This window comes from Halictus rubicundus, chromosome 5 (genome assembly GCF_050948215.1).
Source record: "Halictus rubicundus isolate RS-2024b chromosome 5, iyHalRubi1_principal, whole genome shotgun sequence".
NCBI lineage: Eukaryota > Metazoa > Arthropoda > Insecta > Hymenoptera > Halictidae > Halictus > Halictus rubicundus.
Window position 1 is genome coordinate 17,752,569 of NC_135153.1, and position 17,779 is coordinate 17,770,347.

The 17,779-nt window shown below is 44.2% G+C and overlaps 1 protein-coding gene across 7 annotated transcripts in view; it reads left to right on the plus strand.

Annotated features, from left to right (window-relative positions):
- Positions 1-17,779, plus strand: part of Ih (hyperpolarization activated cyclic nucleotide gated potassium channel Ih) — a 225,566-nt gene that overhangs the window by 184,561 nt on the left and 23,226 nt on the right. For 4 of the 7 annotated variants that reach the window (XM_076788615.1, XM_076788616.1, XM_076788618.1 and 1 more), the window contains one exon: positions 14,920-15,027. The exons of 2 other annotated variants lie outside the window; for them this stretch is intronic. In XM_076788615.1, the coding sequence (XP_076644730.1) occupies positions 14,920-15,027 (108 nt within the window). Of the gene's footprint in view, positions 1-8,997; positions 9,073-14,919; positions 15,028-17,779 lie in introns of all 7 variants that reach the window. One more of the 7 variants, XM_076788621.1, reaches the window with a different exon arrangement.

Below are 17,779 nucleotides of genomic sequence, written 5' to 3' on the forward strand. Positions count from 1 at the left end.
ATCTGATCATAGAGAGATGGCGAACGAGCCCGAACAGACGATCCCCCACGAAATCCGCTGCGAAATCGTAGACGCGTCTGTTCGAGACCACGAGCAAGCCGACCGAGTCCTACGCCAACGAGTATAGGACCTGCCTCCCTACTTGCTCGCGGACGGTCCTCGACAGCTGTTCCGCCCCTCCGGTAAAACAGATCGAAACGACAGGCTACCCGATCGGCACGTCAGTTAGCGTGCGTCCCTCTTTTTCTGGGTTAGGGGCCGAGAGATGGAACCACTCTTTCAGCATCGAATTCCGACGGCGAACTCTGTTAGGCGTCTCTCTCGCTTCCCCGGCTGCTCGGTATGTATCCGAAAACGATTTGCAGCGTCCGTTCGATCCCGATCACCCTCGACAAGGACACCACTCCCTGCATCTCTCTTCGAGATTCGATGATCCCCGTTACGGCTCGTCGTCGTAAGCACGGCCGTTTCCGTTCGCATATGACTCTCGGATAATGTCAGCAGGAGTGAAAAGAGCGATTCGACCAGGTTTTCTCGGATTTAACTGCCCTCTTCAGCAACTTCTTCGGATGATAGACGAGGCTAACGAGCTCGAGTCCCGGCGTGCCTTCTCGTAAGAATCTGTTTCGAACTTGTGTGGATCTCGTACGTGGACGATTGGGGACTTTGGTTCAGTTTATTTGGGGTTTTGTTTTGCGTTTAAGTTGACATTTTCAGCGGAGGGATGAAGTGTTCACTGTTGTTTTCGTGGGTTTGAGCGTGATAGAACCTCTGTTACCTGGATCAGCTCAGATCTCTGAGTTATTGTTTGAATACATGATGAGGACTTAGTTCAGCATTGAAATCAGGACACTGTTATCCGAACGTCCATGCCCCTCTAATTCGAATAATCTAGGTCCTAGACGTTGATTTAGAAATTGCTGGATTGTATAATTGTGAGATGAATTAGATTTGGAAGTTTAGGGAAATTGTTTAGAATTGTGTCGTGTACAGGTTGGTTCACTTAAGGGCAGCAAAATGTGTCTTTCAATCGTGATAAAATGAAGCATATTTTCTGTGCAATTTGAAATTGTTGATATAAGTTTAGCAACACTGAGGGGAAACAATAGCTCCAGTAATTTCATAGTCCTGTGTGGGCGTGTATTTTTGAGGTACGAATGTAGAATATCTCGGAATAGAGATATTAATAACATGACCTTTGAGTGACCTTTGACTTTCGAGACCTAAGCGAACTACGAAATTCATTTCTCGTCAAATTGCATTCAAAATGTCATCAGTGGAGGGGATATTTATATTTTTAGGTAGAGCCTCCTGTATAACAATATTATATTACAAGTGTTATAAAAAGTGTTCGAAGTGCTTCAAAGTAATATCGTATGCACACACAAAAAATCACAGTCACGAGTGAGTTATAAATACTTTAAAACATAATTAGTTTAAAACTCAAAACTGATCACATCTGCTCAATTAAAATGTTAAACTTGTTCCAAACAATGTAATTTTTACACTCAAGGCACTTGCAATTTGTAGAAATTTGAATTGATTTAATTTTAACTGAAAACGTTCAACGAAAATATTTCATGTGATAATTTTGCCCACGGAAACTATGAACCGCATTTACATTTGATAAATTTCACTCTAAAGACTACAAGCTGTATGTTCAATAAGATAACTCTGATTTACATACGACAACATCCGACACAATTCTCACCTTGAACAAATTTCGAGATGCAGTTCGTCACAAAGCCTTCATTAATGTTCTAATGAAATTGTTTATCAATAATTTGTTCCAAACGTTTCCTAAATGAGGTTGTTAAACTTTCGTCAGAGTATAGTTTTGTAATTCTTTACTTAATTCTTCTTCAATGTATTCCTTCTATAATTAACATTGATTATCAAAATTTTGGATCATAAACTCTGCTAATCTCTTACCAAGATGGCGGCTGAAGCGGTTGCTGCACCATTTTGTGTGTTTAAAATGATACTGCACTTCTTTTATTGTCTTATTTAGCTTCGAAAACAAAATATAACCTGCAAAATTAAGTCAGATTAATAAAATCTATACCTATAAAAGGTCACCTTGAATGACCTTCCAGTTCTCAGATCATCCAGAATGCCATACCGTGACCTTCAGTTGACCTTCGACTAAAGAACGTCCAAAGAAATTTGGATCTCAATGGAATTGTGAAACATAAAAGTAAACAAGGTCAAGGTAACCTTGACTTTCAAACTCGTAATGGCTCGATTTGTAGACTACTGAAAACTGATTAACTTTTAGCCGAAATATTGTTTTGCTAAACTATCCGATGTGGCTCGAAAATTTGAAACCGTTTTACAAAGATGTCTGGAAACTTTTGGAACGAATTAGGTGCGAACGATTAATCCTCAGTCCTCTAGCAGCATCGGAGGGCCTGTCTGATCGATCCTTCTCTTCTGTTTACTTTAATTTTCATACGAACACGAATACAATTCGATGTCCAACCGAAGCCGAACACATTGCCGGCCGCCCGAAACGAGCAGCTCGTGCATTTCGATCGTGATCGATGATTACGTTTCCGGGGTTCCGAGTGTTTCCGCTCGATAGGCGTCCTCGTCAGAGTCTCACTTGTCTCATTAGCGATAGGTAAGTAAATCTCCTCGAGATGGAAGTCCTCAGGGTTCGATCTGCCGCGCGTACGTGTAGATCTTCGATCACTTAGAGTAGGTGTGCGAGGATAATCGTTCTCTAGTACCCGGTGCCAGTGTGCCTAAATCGCACGTGTAATAATAATCGTACGAAATTATTCTGATCGTCGCTCCTCTGATCTATATATTATTATTATTATTGTTATTATTATTGTTGCTATTGTTATTATTATTATTATTATTATTATTATTATTATATATACAGCTTAAGGAAACGTCTCCGCACGGTTTGATCAAACTTTACTACTCACTGAGCCCTGTTTTCTTTTCAATGTGCATGCAACGCGAACACTTCTGCTGTATGAACCATATTGACCGCCTAAATTAGGGTTATATTCAATATTGAGCACTTTTTTTTGCAGAATCGCTATTGCACCATCAAACTCATTGTGTATGATGTTATAATCTTGTATATGGATGTATAAATATGCTTATATGTATTGAATGGGTAATCGAGTTGTATAATAAATGGTAACGAGCAACCTTTCAGCGAGCTGTGCTCGCGTATCAGCTGATAAATGCCGTGTCGGAATATGTTACAGCAGAATTGATCGTCAAGGAACAGAAACATACATATCGCATACATGTCACAGCTACCGTTACACCGGGAGACAAACATGATTCGTGTGCCGGGACATGGGACATTCTTCCTGATTGCGAGGAGCTCGTTAAATGCTCGCAAAACATTCTCATCGTCTGCTCAATTAAGACAAACGAAAGATACAAATCACATACGTCGGAAATGAATCAAAATCGAAAAAGTTCAATTCACATTAACGCCTCCACAATGAAATGTGCACTATACTTCTACAATACCATTTTCTTTTTTTTTTAATTATTATTTTGCGAAACTTTCACCATCGTATTCGTGACATTTTCCTGATTAAAACGATACCAAACACGTGATGATTCGAAGCAGAATTGCTTGTCCAATCGACGATTCAGTGGAGCCTCGATTATCCGAACCATTGATACATGAATTATGAAATCTTGAAAGACTTAATCTAACACTATACATAATTATAATTATAACTGTAACCGTTGTACTATCTGTACGCTCACGTTCCACAGATTAGTTCGGATAGTCGAGGTTCCACTTTACCGTGGACTAAACGAGGAAATAAGATCCGAATTGTATCGTGTTTGGAGTCATTTTGCTCAGAGAATGGCGCAGATAAGTTATTTAATAATTCATATAAAAAGAAAAAAATAAAAACAAAAAAGTTCTCTATACGTTTGTCACTGGCAATCCAATACGCTAAAAGCACGACACGTTTCATCGATCTCGAACCGATCGCCGAGCATTCAGCGAGTTCACGTCGCATCTCGGATTTACAAAGATCGTTTTGTGACGAAGGACACTGTCAAGTATATTCGACAGGGGCGTCAACAACATAGATAGGAACACCGTCCCCCCTCCCCCACCCCCATCGTGGACAACAAGCCGGCACGTGCGTCACGTGTATGAGAAACTGTTCCTTTTTCTGTGTCAGTTTGATTGTGTCTTGCCGTTTAGCGTGGCGCGGCGAACAGACCAACGAATCAATCAGGCTCTCCGTCCGACCGGGATCTCGTATAGTGATCATGCGACCTATACTCCGAATGTTTACTCGCGCTTGCGTCGGAGCGTCTTGTTTTGCCTCCCTCTGTTTTCTGACCACGTTCAATGTCGTACAGCAAGATTGTCTCTTTAAAAGCAAACAATTAAAGCCGAACGCTCCCTGAGGTCGCGAGATGGGCGAAGACAATATTCAGCAATAATCCGAATCGAACTTGCTTGATCATTCCGTAGAGCCAAGAGAAGCAGGTTCCTTAATTAACGTCCTTCATGTTGTCGTTGCATTCAAATCGTCGTTCGAAAGCGTCTTCAGCCGTCCCGGTTGGATTAGTTCCCGGGTTCAGCCTTAACGAGCGCGGCCATACAATATGGCGGCTGTAATGATCTCTGCAGCGAACTGCTGACCGCAGCTTTCATAAATCCGGCACGCTGTAAGGGCGAAATTTTCGATAATTTAAGGGCTCCGTTAATTTAGGCGAGCATCACTGTCCTGACAATCGATCCCAGCATCCCAGGACTTCCCTCGGACGTTCTTCGTCGGAAAATTGGCCAGCTAAAAATTCACAGAAGATATTCTGCGCACGTTTCTTGGGCATTCAAGCTTCGTCTCAGTTCTGGAAAATTGCGAACGACCTCCCGGGAACCACGAGAATATTAATCGCGTGGAAATTGTACTGTTCCCAGAAAATCATACACCCACGCAAAAGCGTTTGCACGCTGTCCACTCGGGGGCGTTTCCACGAAAGCTTCGCCGGTATCCCCACTTTTGAGAAACATTACGAGGTCTGTCCGGAAACTATCCTTTTTCGTGTTATAGTGGGAGAAATGGTTCTCCTACGATCCTCTTTGGAAGCCACGATCTTCCTGCGACCTTCCCACTCGCAGAAGCAATGCTGAAATTCATTCGCCGCGCTTCGTTTTCTGCGTCCTTGAATCTTCGTCCTTGCAGAGGATTTCTCGATTTGGCCAAAAATCCCAAGGAGCCACGAACCGCGTGTTATCGTTGACCGAGGATCAGCAGTCAAGGATCAGGATCAGATCAGGATCACTGCTCATCAGGGTCACTCATGAGGGTTCACCCTAAATGATGAATACCCATCCACGATGATTCCCTTCCCCCATCTTTTACAATAGTACACGCAGGTGCACATATATTTGTTCAAAGAAGGATACTTTCTCGGACAAGCCTCGTATTTTGTGGATCAGCGATAAACCGGTAGCTCATACGCGACGCGCCCAACCGATTCTGTCGCTTCGATGTTTCGGAGATTAGGCGCAAATTCAGGCTTCCACTCTTTTACAAGCCGATTGCTCAGATCTTAACCTTCACATGTTTCTCGGATGGAAATTAAATTAATCATACTTCGTACATAATTAATTTTCATACATAATAATTAATATTGAAACAATTCAAGAAGATCGTAAAATCGCTGAATATTATACTGCGTGCTACGACTTTAGACAGGATTGACTCTGACTGAACTGTATAATTTCTTCATAGGCTGAACTTCACTTTCTGGTACCAAAAATGTTGCACTTTTTTTACAAATACTCCCGTAGACCTTGACCAGAAAATGCCAAAAACCGAAGTTTCAACGCGAGGAATTCACTGCTTCAAAAGTTACGCGTATTTAAAGTTGAACGATTTCAAGCGTTTCTACAGTATTACACAAAAAAAGAATTAAAAATGTTTAGTCCCAGAAGGGACTAACCTCCTCATAAGTTTTAGAATAATGTATTATAATTTCTAGAATTCTAAAATGAAAAGTCTGGGACCGGTGATCTTACAAAATAAACAGACAAAAACAGTAAATAGTTCTATGAACGATTAGTTGTCAGCCCGAGGAACATGTGAGGGTTGCTGGATTCCATTGATCTTGAATCATTGTTACGGCACCAAAAGATTCTTTCAAACTCGATGACTATCAGCGAGGAGACAGGAACTTCGCGTTAGAAATAATATTCACACTCGTGGTACAGTCATGATTTTCATCGGGAACGTTCATGTCAGCAGAGAGCAGTGTATCCGAAACAAGCTTGTCGTTGCGCATCCGTAATTAGGAAATTTTGTAGACTTGAAAGTTGGTTGGATCGCGGCCAACACACAGTGCAGACAATCTCGGAATCAATTTAGGACAATGACACATCAGCCGTGTATTGTCAGCCCGAGATTAATGACGATGATGAACTAGAAACCTCCATTGCTACCCGTGTAACCTACATTTAATCTATTAGTGATAATTCTGTGCGTATTCGGAGACCATGTTGAGAGTACGCTATTAACGGGAGCTAAGTATCTGATAACAGATTCACCGGCACAATCGATGAATCAAGAGACGTTCGCTATGTAGGCTCTCCCCATTCATTGTAGATAATGTTCTGCGCGCCCTGGGGCTATGCTGAAACAGAATCGCGAATGCTGACGCAAGCACCGTAGACAGTTTGACACGTGGGAAATGGACGAGTTAGTATGAAAGTCCTGAAAACTGTTTACCATTTGTCCTCGATTATACTTGGCATCTAATTATCAAGGTAAAGGCAGCTAGAACTGCTATCGGTAATTCATTTGACAATCCCAGAAATAGACAAAATATTCGACGATCAATTCAAGACTGAACACGTAGCTAACACATAATCCAAACCTCCATATTCCTCATAGTCATCATAGCTCCCGGTTTGCATCCACGAGTGTCGAACCGATCAGAACCAGTGACTGTGAACCTCATGACTGTACCACCGACACACACGCTCTAACCTTTAAGTTCTAAAGCGGTCAGATGCCCGAACAACAACAACAACAACAACTACAACACCATATAAAACCACCTAAACGACGGTTGATTGCTAACGAACAAGAACAAGTCATAAATGTCCCTGGACGTTCCAATATTACAGAATCAATAGAACCGTTTCTGAATCAGTAATCTGAATAGTTCAGACGGTTCTATAGTTATCTGGTAAACAGAGTAAGTACCGAACGTTCCGAGACAAATATTGAACTAGACTAGCGTGACACAAGTATCTTACAGAGTGAGGTAGTGGCGATGGCTGTCTCGAGAATGTATGTGAAAAGGATGACAAATTTTTGCAGGGAGAGTTGCACGCTACAGAAACGATCGTCGTACCGGTGGAAACTTTGTTCTAGGTTAGGTTGTTACACGGGTTTTCTTTAATCAATGATGTAGCTATCTTCTGATCTCTAGAAATGATTTTTAAGATGAACACTAGTGTTGATATACTAGAACTAAGATCTTTCACGATCGAGAGTGGAGACCTTAATTGCAATCCTTTTTGTTGAACTGCTTATTTAATGATTCATGTAAACAGATTATATTTACGAATTTCGAGTTATTTGTTTTTATGTAATCATTGTGATCAAATGGTTTTGCTGTAGAGATATCTTTAAGGAAATGTCTGAATATTAAACCAGGTCGTGTCTGATCAAAATCTAGAGCAAGCACGAAGCTCTAAAACGTCCAAACTCAGAGTTAGCGTGTCCTCACCATAGCCTATGTCCCTAACCAATCCCATCTCCCACAGCTAGCTCTCATATTTTTAAGAAAATGGTTGATACCTAAAACTAGATCTATCTAATCAGAACCTATACCAAGCACAAAGCTCTAAAATGACCAAATTCGGACTTAACACATAGTACATGCCACATACCCAAGGTAGCTTAACTTCAAATTGTTAAGAAAATGTCTGAACCTGAAATCAGACTCAGGACTTCTAAAACTAGACCTATCTAATAAAAATCTAGAGCAAACACAAAGCTCTAAAACGTCCAAACTCAGAGTTAGCGTGTCCTCACCATAGCCTATGTCCCTAACCAATCCCATCTCCCACAGCTAGCTCTCATATTTTTAAGAAAATGGTTGATACCTAAAACTAGATCTATCTAATCAGAACCTATACCAAGCACAAAGCTCTAAAATGACCAAATTCGGACTTAACACATAGTACATGCCACATACCCAAGGTAGCCTAACTTCAGATTGTTAAGAAAATGTCTGAACCTGAAACCAGACTCAGGACTTCTAAAACTAGACCTATCTATTAAAAATCTAGAGCAAGCACAAAGCTCTAAAACGTCCAAACTCAGAGTTAGCGTGTCCTCACCATAGCCTATGTCCCTAACCAATCCCATCTCCCACAGCTAGCTCTCATATTTTTAAGAAAATGGTTGATACCTAAAACTAGATCTATCTAATCAGAACCTAGACCAAGCACAAAGCTCTAAACTGACCAAATTCAGAGTTAGCATAAACCCAAGTTAGCCTAACTTCAGACTGTTAAGAAAATGTCCGAAACCAGACACGAGACTTCTGAAATCATCAAAGTTTGCCACCGAATGAGAAGAGGTTCTGTGGTTTCGAGCAGTACAGTGTTTACTCTATATATGTCCCAAACGCCTAACCGATAAAAGTCCGAGAACTATCCCCACCGCCTCGGGGTATACCACGTGGGGGGCCAAGAAGCTCGGGAGACCTCGGTCGCCGAGGAGTGTAAGGTATCTCCTAGTAGATATATGTCCGTGTTTTGGGCACGTATCGAGTAGACGCTGTATTCGGTGCAGAAATGGTTCATCTCTCATGGTTCTCAGGGTATCGAAGATACGAATAGCCACCGCCACAACCTGCACCGTCAGAGAACGGTCTCCGCGCGCTTATCCCCGACACGAAAGACACAAAGAACAACAACCATAATGAAATACCAGGCGTATTGCGAGAACACGTTTCCGAATGGGTTTGCAGATCCCCCTTTATCAACAGCCGGAGAGGCACTACGAGCGTCGGGCGACACCGCCCCAACCAGACCGAACCAGCAAGGTGTGCCTGCCTAGTAACCCCGAAACCAAGGCCAAATGCCCTTTCTTGATTCAAGCGTTCGTTAACTTAAAACTTAATGTTTCTACGTATAAATATGAATATATATATACCGTACATATATACATATACATTATACGCTAGATCATTATATATATTTATATATCTATATATATATATATTTATATACATATTACTATATTGTTTTTCTGTTAAGGTTATTGAATATCGTTCTCCTTACTATACTTAACCGTTGTTTTATTCGATTGATCCACTCGTTGTCGTTTGGTTTGAGATACTCCTATAGAGATCGTGCTTAGTCTTGTCGTCTTAACTGTTTTCGTTTTATTTTTCTTTTCTTTTTTTTTTTGTTTTCGTTACTGTTCGATCGTGAAGTATGACCAGGTTTCGTTTACCGAACGCTGTGCCGAATGATCCGACACAATCTTTAGACCCGAATGAGGGAGCGGGCCTGACCAAGAGCTCGCCCATTTAATTGATCGCCTCGGTCCGATCGTTTATCTTCTTAGCCCCTCGCCTCTTAGAGGTCAATGTTGCACGAGCATCTGGCAATGCGGAAGTGACGAATGGTGTATAGAGGCTGGACCATTTCTCTTGCGATCGCTCCCTGTGTGTGTGTGTGTGTGTGTGTGTGTTTTTTTTGTCTGCATTCTGCATCATCGTTCGTTCTCAAGCTGTTTTAGAAGTCTCGATGGATCGAAGGGGGACCATCTCTCGCCTGTCTTCTTGCGTACAGAGATATTTGGCATAGAGAAGCTAACGATAATTCAGGAACGATGAAGCTCTTGGTCAGCCCCGCCTTTAGTTCCGTAGTCCTGGCGACGGCAAGTGCCACATGGATCTTAATTGACAAAAAAGAAAAGAAAAAATAGATAAAGTAAAAGGGTGCTCATTCGCACCAATGAGCAGTGAAATGATTTTTGAAATCCATGTCGCAAATGCCTAGCTCGATCCCTGTGAAAGTTCGTGGGACTTACCGTCATACGTTTTTCTTTTCTTTTTTGACAGTTTCTATGTTGTTAGGAAACAGTTCCATTAACGTAGGCCGCTCGTGTCGAAAACCTGCTCGGTCAAAGGTCAGGGTGAAGACGATCCGCTGTAGCGTCTCCGTTCTTGGCTCGGATCGCCGCGCGCGTTTGCTTCCTTCGGGCACGGCAGAGGCGCGCATGTATACTAATCGTGAGAGCGGATCGATAGTTAGCCGTTAACGGAGTTATCCGCGAAAGAGTAATCTGCATACGATAGAGGGTCGTGCATGTAACTGTTCCTCGTGATAGTCGCGGAGGAGGACCGGAACGGTACCGGGCGAGCGATGGCACTTTTCCGTCGGTGGCAGAACGCGCGGCGATGATTAAGAACGGAGGAAGATTACTAAAGAAAGTAAGAATCGAGGGGCGAACGAAAAGATAATGAGTCGGTCGGAAAAGAAAAATGGCGCCCGAACGGATGGGGACAAAAGGTGCCGAAGACAATGGGGGCCGAGACGGAGAGGTATTCGACACGACGCGACGCCGTACGGCTGCTCTACAGACGAGAAAAGTTGGTTGGACTGATCGTAGGTCTGCCTGTGAGTGTTAGGTGTATATATTAACCCTATTTGCCCGAAAACTTTTTGGCGATGTGCCCGTGTTCAGTGTGTGCTCCCGTTTTTGTTCGAAACCGCCGCCGAAAATCCCCCCGACTTTTCTCTCCCTTGATACGACGAGAAGAAGACACCACCGCCGTGATCTTGCATCGTGCCCATCCATCCGCGGTGCTTGCTGACCAACCCCCCCCCCCCCACCCCCACCCCCACATGTTGTTCATTAGCTGCCTGGTTTTTCCGTTCAATGACAGAGTTGAGTCGGAAGGTTGCTACCGTTGTTGTTTCTGTTCGCCCGTTTGCGTCTAACCCCACATTTCCCCCCACCACCACCTCTCGTTCTGTTGCTGTTTGTTGTGTTGTGACCCGGCGGAGGAACAACGATAGACGCGCGGATGTCGTCGGCGGATGGCGTTTGTCTCGTGATAGATCAGTAGAGAGCATATTCGTTCGGCCGGTCGATCAGCAAAGAGTGGTAGACCTCCTCGGCTTGGCATGCTGCTCGACGACGAGCCGACATCGTCGATCCATCGATCGGTTCCTCTTTCGATCGCCGGTCGTGCGCGCGTTTGTTCCGTGGTTGCTCCCCAGTTCGCTGTGGTTGTTTCTGCTCGTTTATTTGGAATGCAAGTAGCGCAGGCGAACACTCTCGTTCGGCCGATCGACGGTAGCGTGCACGTTGCAAGGACACCGAGGGACGCGTCCGAACTGTATCGATCCAGACGAGGGACAATCCCGATTCGAATGAATAATCGCAATATTTTTTCTTTTCTTTTTTTTTTTTTGAGACCGTCGCAGGGAACCGATCTCTGGGAATCGGGTCCCCGCGACGCGTTCGAATCGACAACCCGACGATAATAAGTTATTTGCCCGACGCCTACAGAACCCCGAAATGGACCTTAGAGCGCGATTAATCATAGCTGTCGCGGCCAAGTGATCAATTACAGGCGACCCCAACGGACCCCTCCTCCGAGAGATCGCGCGAGCCGATTTTCGATCCCGAGACACGATGGATTTCTGTAATTTTACAAGACCCGATGATTCCTTTCGCCCGTTTCTACGCAAAATATCGCGATCCTGGACGATCAAGGGACACGAACAATGTGCGATCTCGTGCTGAGACGTTTCGCACCTCCCTCCCACCAGGACCTCTCAGACAATGGAGATCGAACGCTGGCGGGAGAATTATGGCAGCAATGACACGCTAACACGTCAGTGTTTCTTCTTTTTTTTTTTTTCTGAATCCGATCTTTATCCCATTTTCGTTTGGTTCCATCCCTGTTTCTATACACGCACACGTCCGATGACAATGTCGAGCGTGGCTTTCGAGTAGAGAATCGGATTTTGTGCAAGAGAGAACAGAGGTTTTGCGTTCATGTTGTCCGACAATTTTGTTTTTACCTTGCCGGTCTTCTTTTTCTTTTTTGTCATTTTCTCTGTCCCCCGATCGATGCACGACACTGCGTCGCGAAGATCGAAGATCGAAGAAACGAGAGACCAACGAACCACCGACGGATTTTAATTACACTTTTCTTACAGTTTCGACACTTCCTTTCTCATGTTTTAACGTGCAGGTTTTGTCTTTCGTTTGAAAAGAGTGGAAAAACGAAGAGACTTGATCACGAACATGTTAATCGTAAGATACCATACAGCGGCATTGTATCCGCGAACATTTTCAGTTTCCCGAGTCGTCGGAATTCCCGAGCGAATTTCAACTCGAAAATCGAATACCACATTCATACCGGCTGTTTTCTTTGCGAACTGTTTTACAAGACACAAAAGCTAAAACCAGTTGATTCTTCTCACTGGACTGCGGATTTTATGCGCTCGCGATGAAAACGAGCAGGCGAAGTGTAAATCTGTGGAGGCAATTGAAGGAGGTGAAATTAAAAATATTAAATTGAATTTGACGAGCTCCGTTTTTAGCGATTTCTGTTTCTTGTAACTGACTCGGAGAATCCTTGCATAAAAGTCCGTGGTCTATTTATCGGTTACGGAGTTCGTGGGATTCGAAGAAAGTTTCTAATTGATGACTATACTGCGGATTTTATGCGGCATTATAGAGAACTTGGAAGAATTTCAGAATTAGAAAAATGAATTTTAGAAACGATTGAAAGGGGAAACGGGTTTTCTCCGGAGAATTTTGATTCGACACAGAAATCCGCGGTCTGATGACGACAGATACGACTGGTAACAAACAAACAGCATTCCCACACACGTGCAGACAACGAAACGGGATCGCGAAAGCGACGAAACGAGAGAGGATAGACCAAACTTTTGTGCGGGGAAAAGAAAAGAAAAAAAAAATGGCAGCGAAACCCGATCGAAGAGAGCGGGACCCTAACAAGTCTCGTTCCGACTTCTACTTTTCAATTTCATCGTGTCCCATTTTCACCATCCATTTTAAGCTTTCGTTTCTTTCCAAGTAAGACGAACGTTTCGGACACTTTTAATTTCCACCGGAAGTTCTGGCCTCCCACCATCGAAGCCGGAGGAGTCGCGGTGGCCATCGATCGTGGGCTCGGACGAGGTCGAAAAATCGGTGGAAAAAAAAAGAAAAATCTAGCGAGTGACGAAAAAAAAAACTGATATATACTGTCTTTCCTTCTCTCTCTCTTTTTCTCTCTCTCTCTCTCTCTCTCTCTCTTTCTATCTCTCTCTCTCTCTCTCTCTCTCTCTCTCTCTCTCTCTCTTTCTCTCTCGATTGTTCATCGGAGCTGACTGACCCGCTGAATCGATCTCTCGAGCCTTTATACGAGCTTGACAAGAGACTGCGGCTTCACGCTTGGCGCGACTGCTGCAACGAAAAGCTTGACCTAAACGAATGGCTTCTTGATTTCTTAATTCTTAACTCACGAACCATCAACTGTTCTCTTCTTATATTTATATTCTATTGGTTATTATTGATTGTTATGATTATCCTTATTGCGCTGTTGACGGTGAATTTTGTGCGAACAGTCTGTTTCTCCATCCACACCAATTGCGCCAAAACCCATCATGTATCGTCGCGGTGTTGCCGTGCCATAGGCGTCGGAAGATCGAATCGAAATGAAACTTCATTGGTCGAGATCGACGACGACACACACACACACACACACACACACGTTTCTTACACATGTAACAAACACATTCTACACAAACGAGCGAACGAGGTCAAACGAACACGAAGCACCACGTCTCCCTCGCAACAAGTACAAACAACAACAACAACAACAACAACGACGACGACGACGAATTGTTTTATGATTTCACGGTTTCTTTTCGTTTTTGTTATTCTTGATTAAAAGAAGACCAAACAAAAAAAAGCAAACAAACAAACAAACACGTGTCGAGCTACACGAGAGCCAGCGTCCTCGCCGAAGAAGATGGAGATCTCTGCAACCGGGTTCGGGCCGGATCGATCTCTCTCGATCGTCGGCGGGATCGATACGCAACGAACGGCGAGCCAAGGGGAGGAAAAACCGAGAGAAAGTCAATAGAGGGAAAACGTTGAGAAAGCAAGGAGGGACACAGAAAAAAAAATAAAAAACGAGCATGGTCGCGACGACCATGCTACCGGCGACGGACGAGATCGCTGGAAATAGTTGAAAAGTGAACACGGCCCTGGATCCGTTTGATCCTCCGTCCCTTTTAGGAGACAAACCGTCGGAGTGAGGATTCTTCTCGCCGCGGCCGCATGTGTGTGTGTCCGCGGCAGTTGTATGTCTCTGATAAAAAAAAGAAATGCGAGTGTCTCTCACGCGGGACTTTCCGCTCGACGAGAGAACGAAAAAGGCGGAAGATGAATAAAAACGAAAAAAAAAATAGAACGAACAAAAGAAAAGAAGAACGAAGGGAACTTGAATATATCCTGTCGCCCTACAACCAGATCTGCTCCTTCTGTTTTCTCTTTCCTTCTATCGTCTCTGTTTTTCTTTTTCGTCTACTATACTTGAGCGTAACACACGTAACCGTCGACTAATCGAACTGTCCCCCACCCCCCGAACCACCATCTTCTTTTTATTTTCCACCATACTGTCTATCTCTATCTTGTCTAATATCTCTTCTTCTTCTACTCTGTTTCCTTACGTTCTGTTTTTCAGTCTATTTTCTCTCTCTCTCTCTCTCTCTTTATCTATCTATTTCTCTGTCTCTGTTTCTATCTATCTCTGTCTGTCTACTTCTCAGTTCTCTCTATTACGAATCTCTTGATAACCTGGCCCTTCTCTTACTACGTCTTGCTATGTCCCGCTTTCTTTTGTTTCTAGATATTGCAGAACCTACAAAAAAAACGCACTGAGCGGAGGGGGCGCCTAAGTTCTGACAATATGAGTAAAAAGAAGTCCGGTTTCAGCAAAAGCGACCTTATTTTTAAGGTAACCCGCCCTAACGAACGCGCGAGCCCGCGTCCACGGGGTCTCTAGGGACCCTCCCCGCGGGGACCCGCCTCGGGACCATTTTACCGTGCCGTTTTCATGAGACCCGAGCGAGACGGACGCCGAGAAGACTCTTGCCGACAGCCGTGCCGTTCTTCCGCGAGCGCAACGTTTCCCGTCGATTCGTGCCGAGAACAACGCCGCACAGAGACAGGTTTACGCACGCTCGAAACGAATCGAACACGAAATCACTTCCGGTTGTCGCGTGTCCGACGATGCGGCGCGGCTTCGATCTTCCAACGGAAGATCGACCGGCGGACGAAGCGAGAACGAAACGAAACGAAACGAAACGAAACGAAACGAAACGAAACGAAACGAAACGAAACCGTGAAAGCGAGGACCCGACCGTTCTGCGCACCGGCGACCATAACCGGCCAGCGAGACGACACGATCCAAAAAGATCGTCGGAGATAACGATATTCGAGTCAGGGGGAGCACGAACGGAGGCGGGAAAGAGTCCAGAACGGTCCCTCGGTCTCGAGGTCTCAGAAAACCGGGAAACGGCGGTCCGGAGGACGATGGACGCAGGGGCTGTACGCTGATTGGCTCGTTGGTTTATTACAAACATTCGCTTCTACTTTCCGCCGCATTATACATTACATATATACCCGCAGCAATAGGCTATGCTTCTATACATTCACCATCGGCACCCGCCTAGCGATGAGAAAGTACCAAAAAGTGTGTTTTTCTTTTTCTTTCTTTTTCTTCTTCTCAATTGTGTGTGACATGTCGATATATATATATGTATGTATGTATGTATGTATGTACAGTATACATACCTATATATTTTTTTCTTTACTAGAAAACTACAATCATGTCCCCGGATTACGAAAACGGATCAAGCGCCCCGCTCGCAAGAACGCCGGAGCTGACTACTGATCCCGTTCGCTAGAATTCTCTCGATCCCCGTTTCAAAACAACGACAATAACATAACAGAAAGAGAAAAGAAATGCCAGAGACCAATCGCTTGTGTACCTCTGCCCCCCGTGCGTTTCGGAATGAAAAAAGAAACAAAAAAAAAAGAAAAAAAGAAAAATAATATAAATGTGCTCGAAAGAGTAGAATCACGGTTACGAGATTAATCACCGATCCGTGAGCAGACGTTGTCGTCTGCGGATCGTCGCCGGATCCTTTCTCCCTCTTTCTCTTTCTTTCTGTCTCTCTTTCTCTCTATTTCTCTGGCTCTCTGATTTACCGTGTACTTATCAGTTTCCGAGATTTCTCCACAGATCTGTTACCGTTCTGCCCGCGGACGCTTCTTTTCCTTCGTTTGAACCACCCAACCTCGACGCCGACCCCCAAGTCCTTCGACACCCCCGGAACGTTCCTTTTCCACAACGTTGATCCGTCCAAACAGCCAAAAAAAAATAAATAAATAAATAATTAAAAGAGTCGATACGGTTGATCCGGTGGCACCGGACGAACAGAGGCGGCCTTATTCTGTTACCAAGCCCACTGTCCACGCACTGTCTCTTGAAAATGCTTTTTTGATCGCTAGACGGTGTGCACGATCCTTTGATAAACGAGCGCACGTTGATTGGGCGTCCCTTCTCTGTCGCTTTGTTGCAAATCGCGCGCACTGTGCCGCTGCGGGCGATGGGCGCTCGACCCCTCAGTCTCACGCCATTTTTGTGTGTTGTCAGTGAGTCCGTGTCGCTTTGGATGTTGGTAGAATACTTTGTGTTGCAGGCTATAGAAAAGACGGACACCGTCGAACCAGACCGGAAACTTTTACCGTATCGAAGGGCTCGAAGCCCTCCAGGGACGACTGCCTCTGTTCCTTTCTGTACGGGCCACGGTGATTTCTCTATATATGTCGCCGAGTCATGGACGATAAACGTCGCGGAATTATCCCCACTGGGTACACCCCGTGAGGGGCCGAGGACGCTGAGAAGTGTAAACATAACACGGCTCGGGTACGTGTTATGTTCTCCTGGACGATACATGACGCTGGCGAGACCCGCGTTGTTGACATATATCGAGAAGTCACTGGGTTGTATGATACAGGCGTTACTATAATTTGCTGGGGACGTAGATGTTGTTGTATGTTTCATAGCTGGCCCTCGAATTCTAGTGACGCGACCTTGTGCAATTTTTGAAATATTCCGCAGAACCGACACGGTGCACAGGCGGGCGTCCCCGAAGGGCTGACCCTCTTGCCGCTAAGGGCAAGGCCGACCAGTGTTTGGCCGACATCGGTTATTTTTTTCTTTTTTTTAAATATTTTATCTGTTCCGGACTGGCAGCAAGAGGGTTAACCGCGATCTCTGTTAACTGTCTTTCAGGGCACGTCGAATAATGTGAAATAATTCATTTGATCTCTTCTTTGAGCATCGATTTTTGAATTTCGTCATCGAAATTTGAACTTGTCATCCGTCTTTAGGATGATACGTTCACGGTGACGATTTTCCGGTTGAAAGTTTCAGGAATGTTTGCGAAAGACTTCGGGTACTCAGCGAAATTTAACACGTTGAACCATCACCTCCAAAATATCCCGCAACATCATAGTAATTTAGTCATTGTAAGAAATATTGCGGTGTTGAAGATTCTCAGAAAATTAAAGAGTCATTGCAATCGAAACTGCAGTGTTAAAGCTTGTCGCACGAAGCAGAATGATTAAAGGATTTTGAGAATATTGTTATCTTCGGCTTATCGAAATAATTCGAGGAAGAAAGACATTTCTAATTGGAT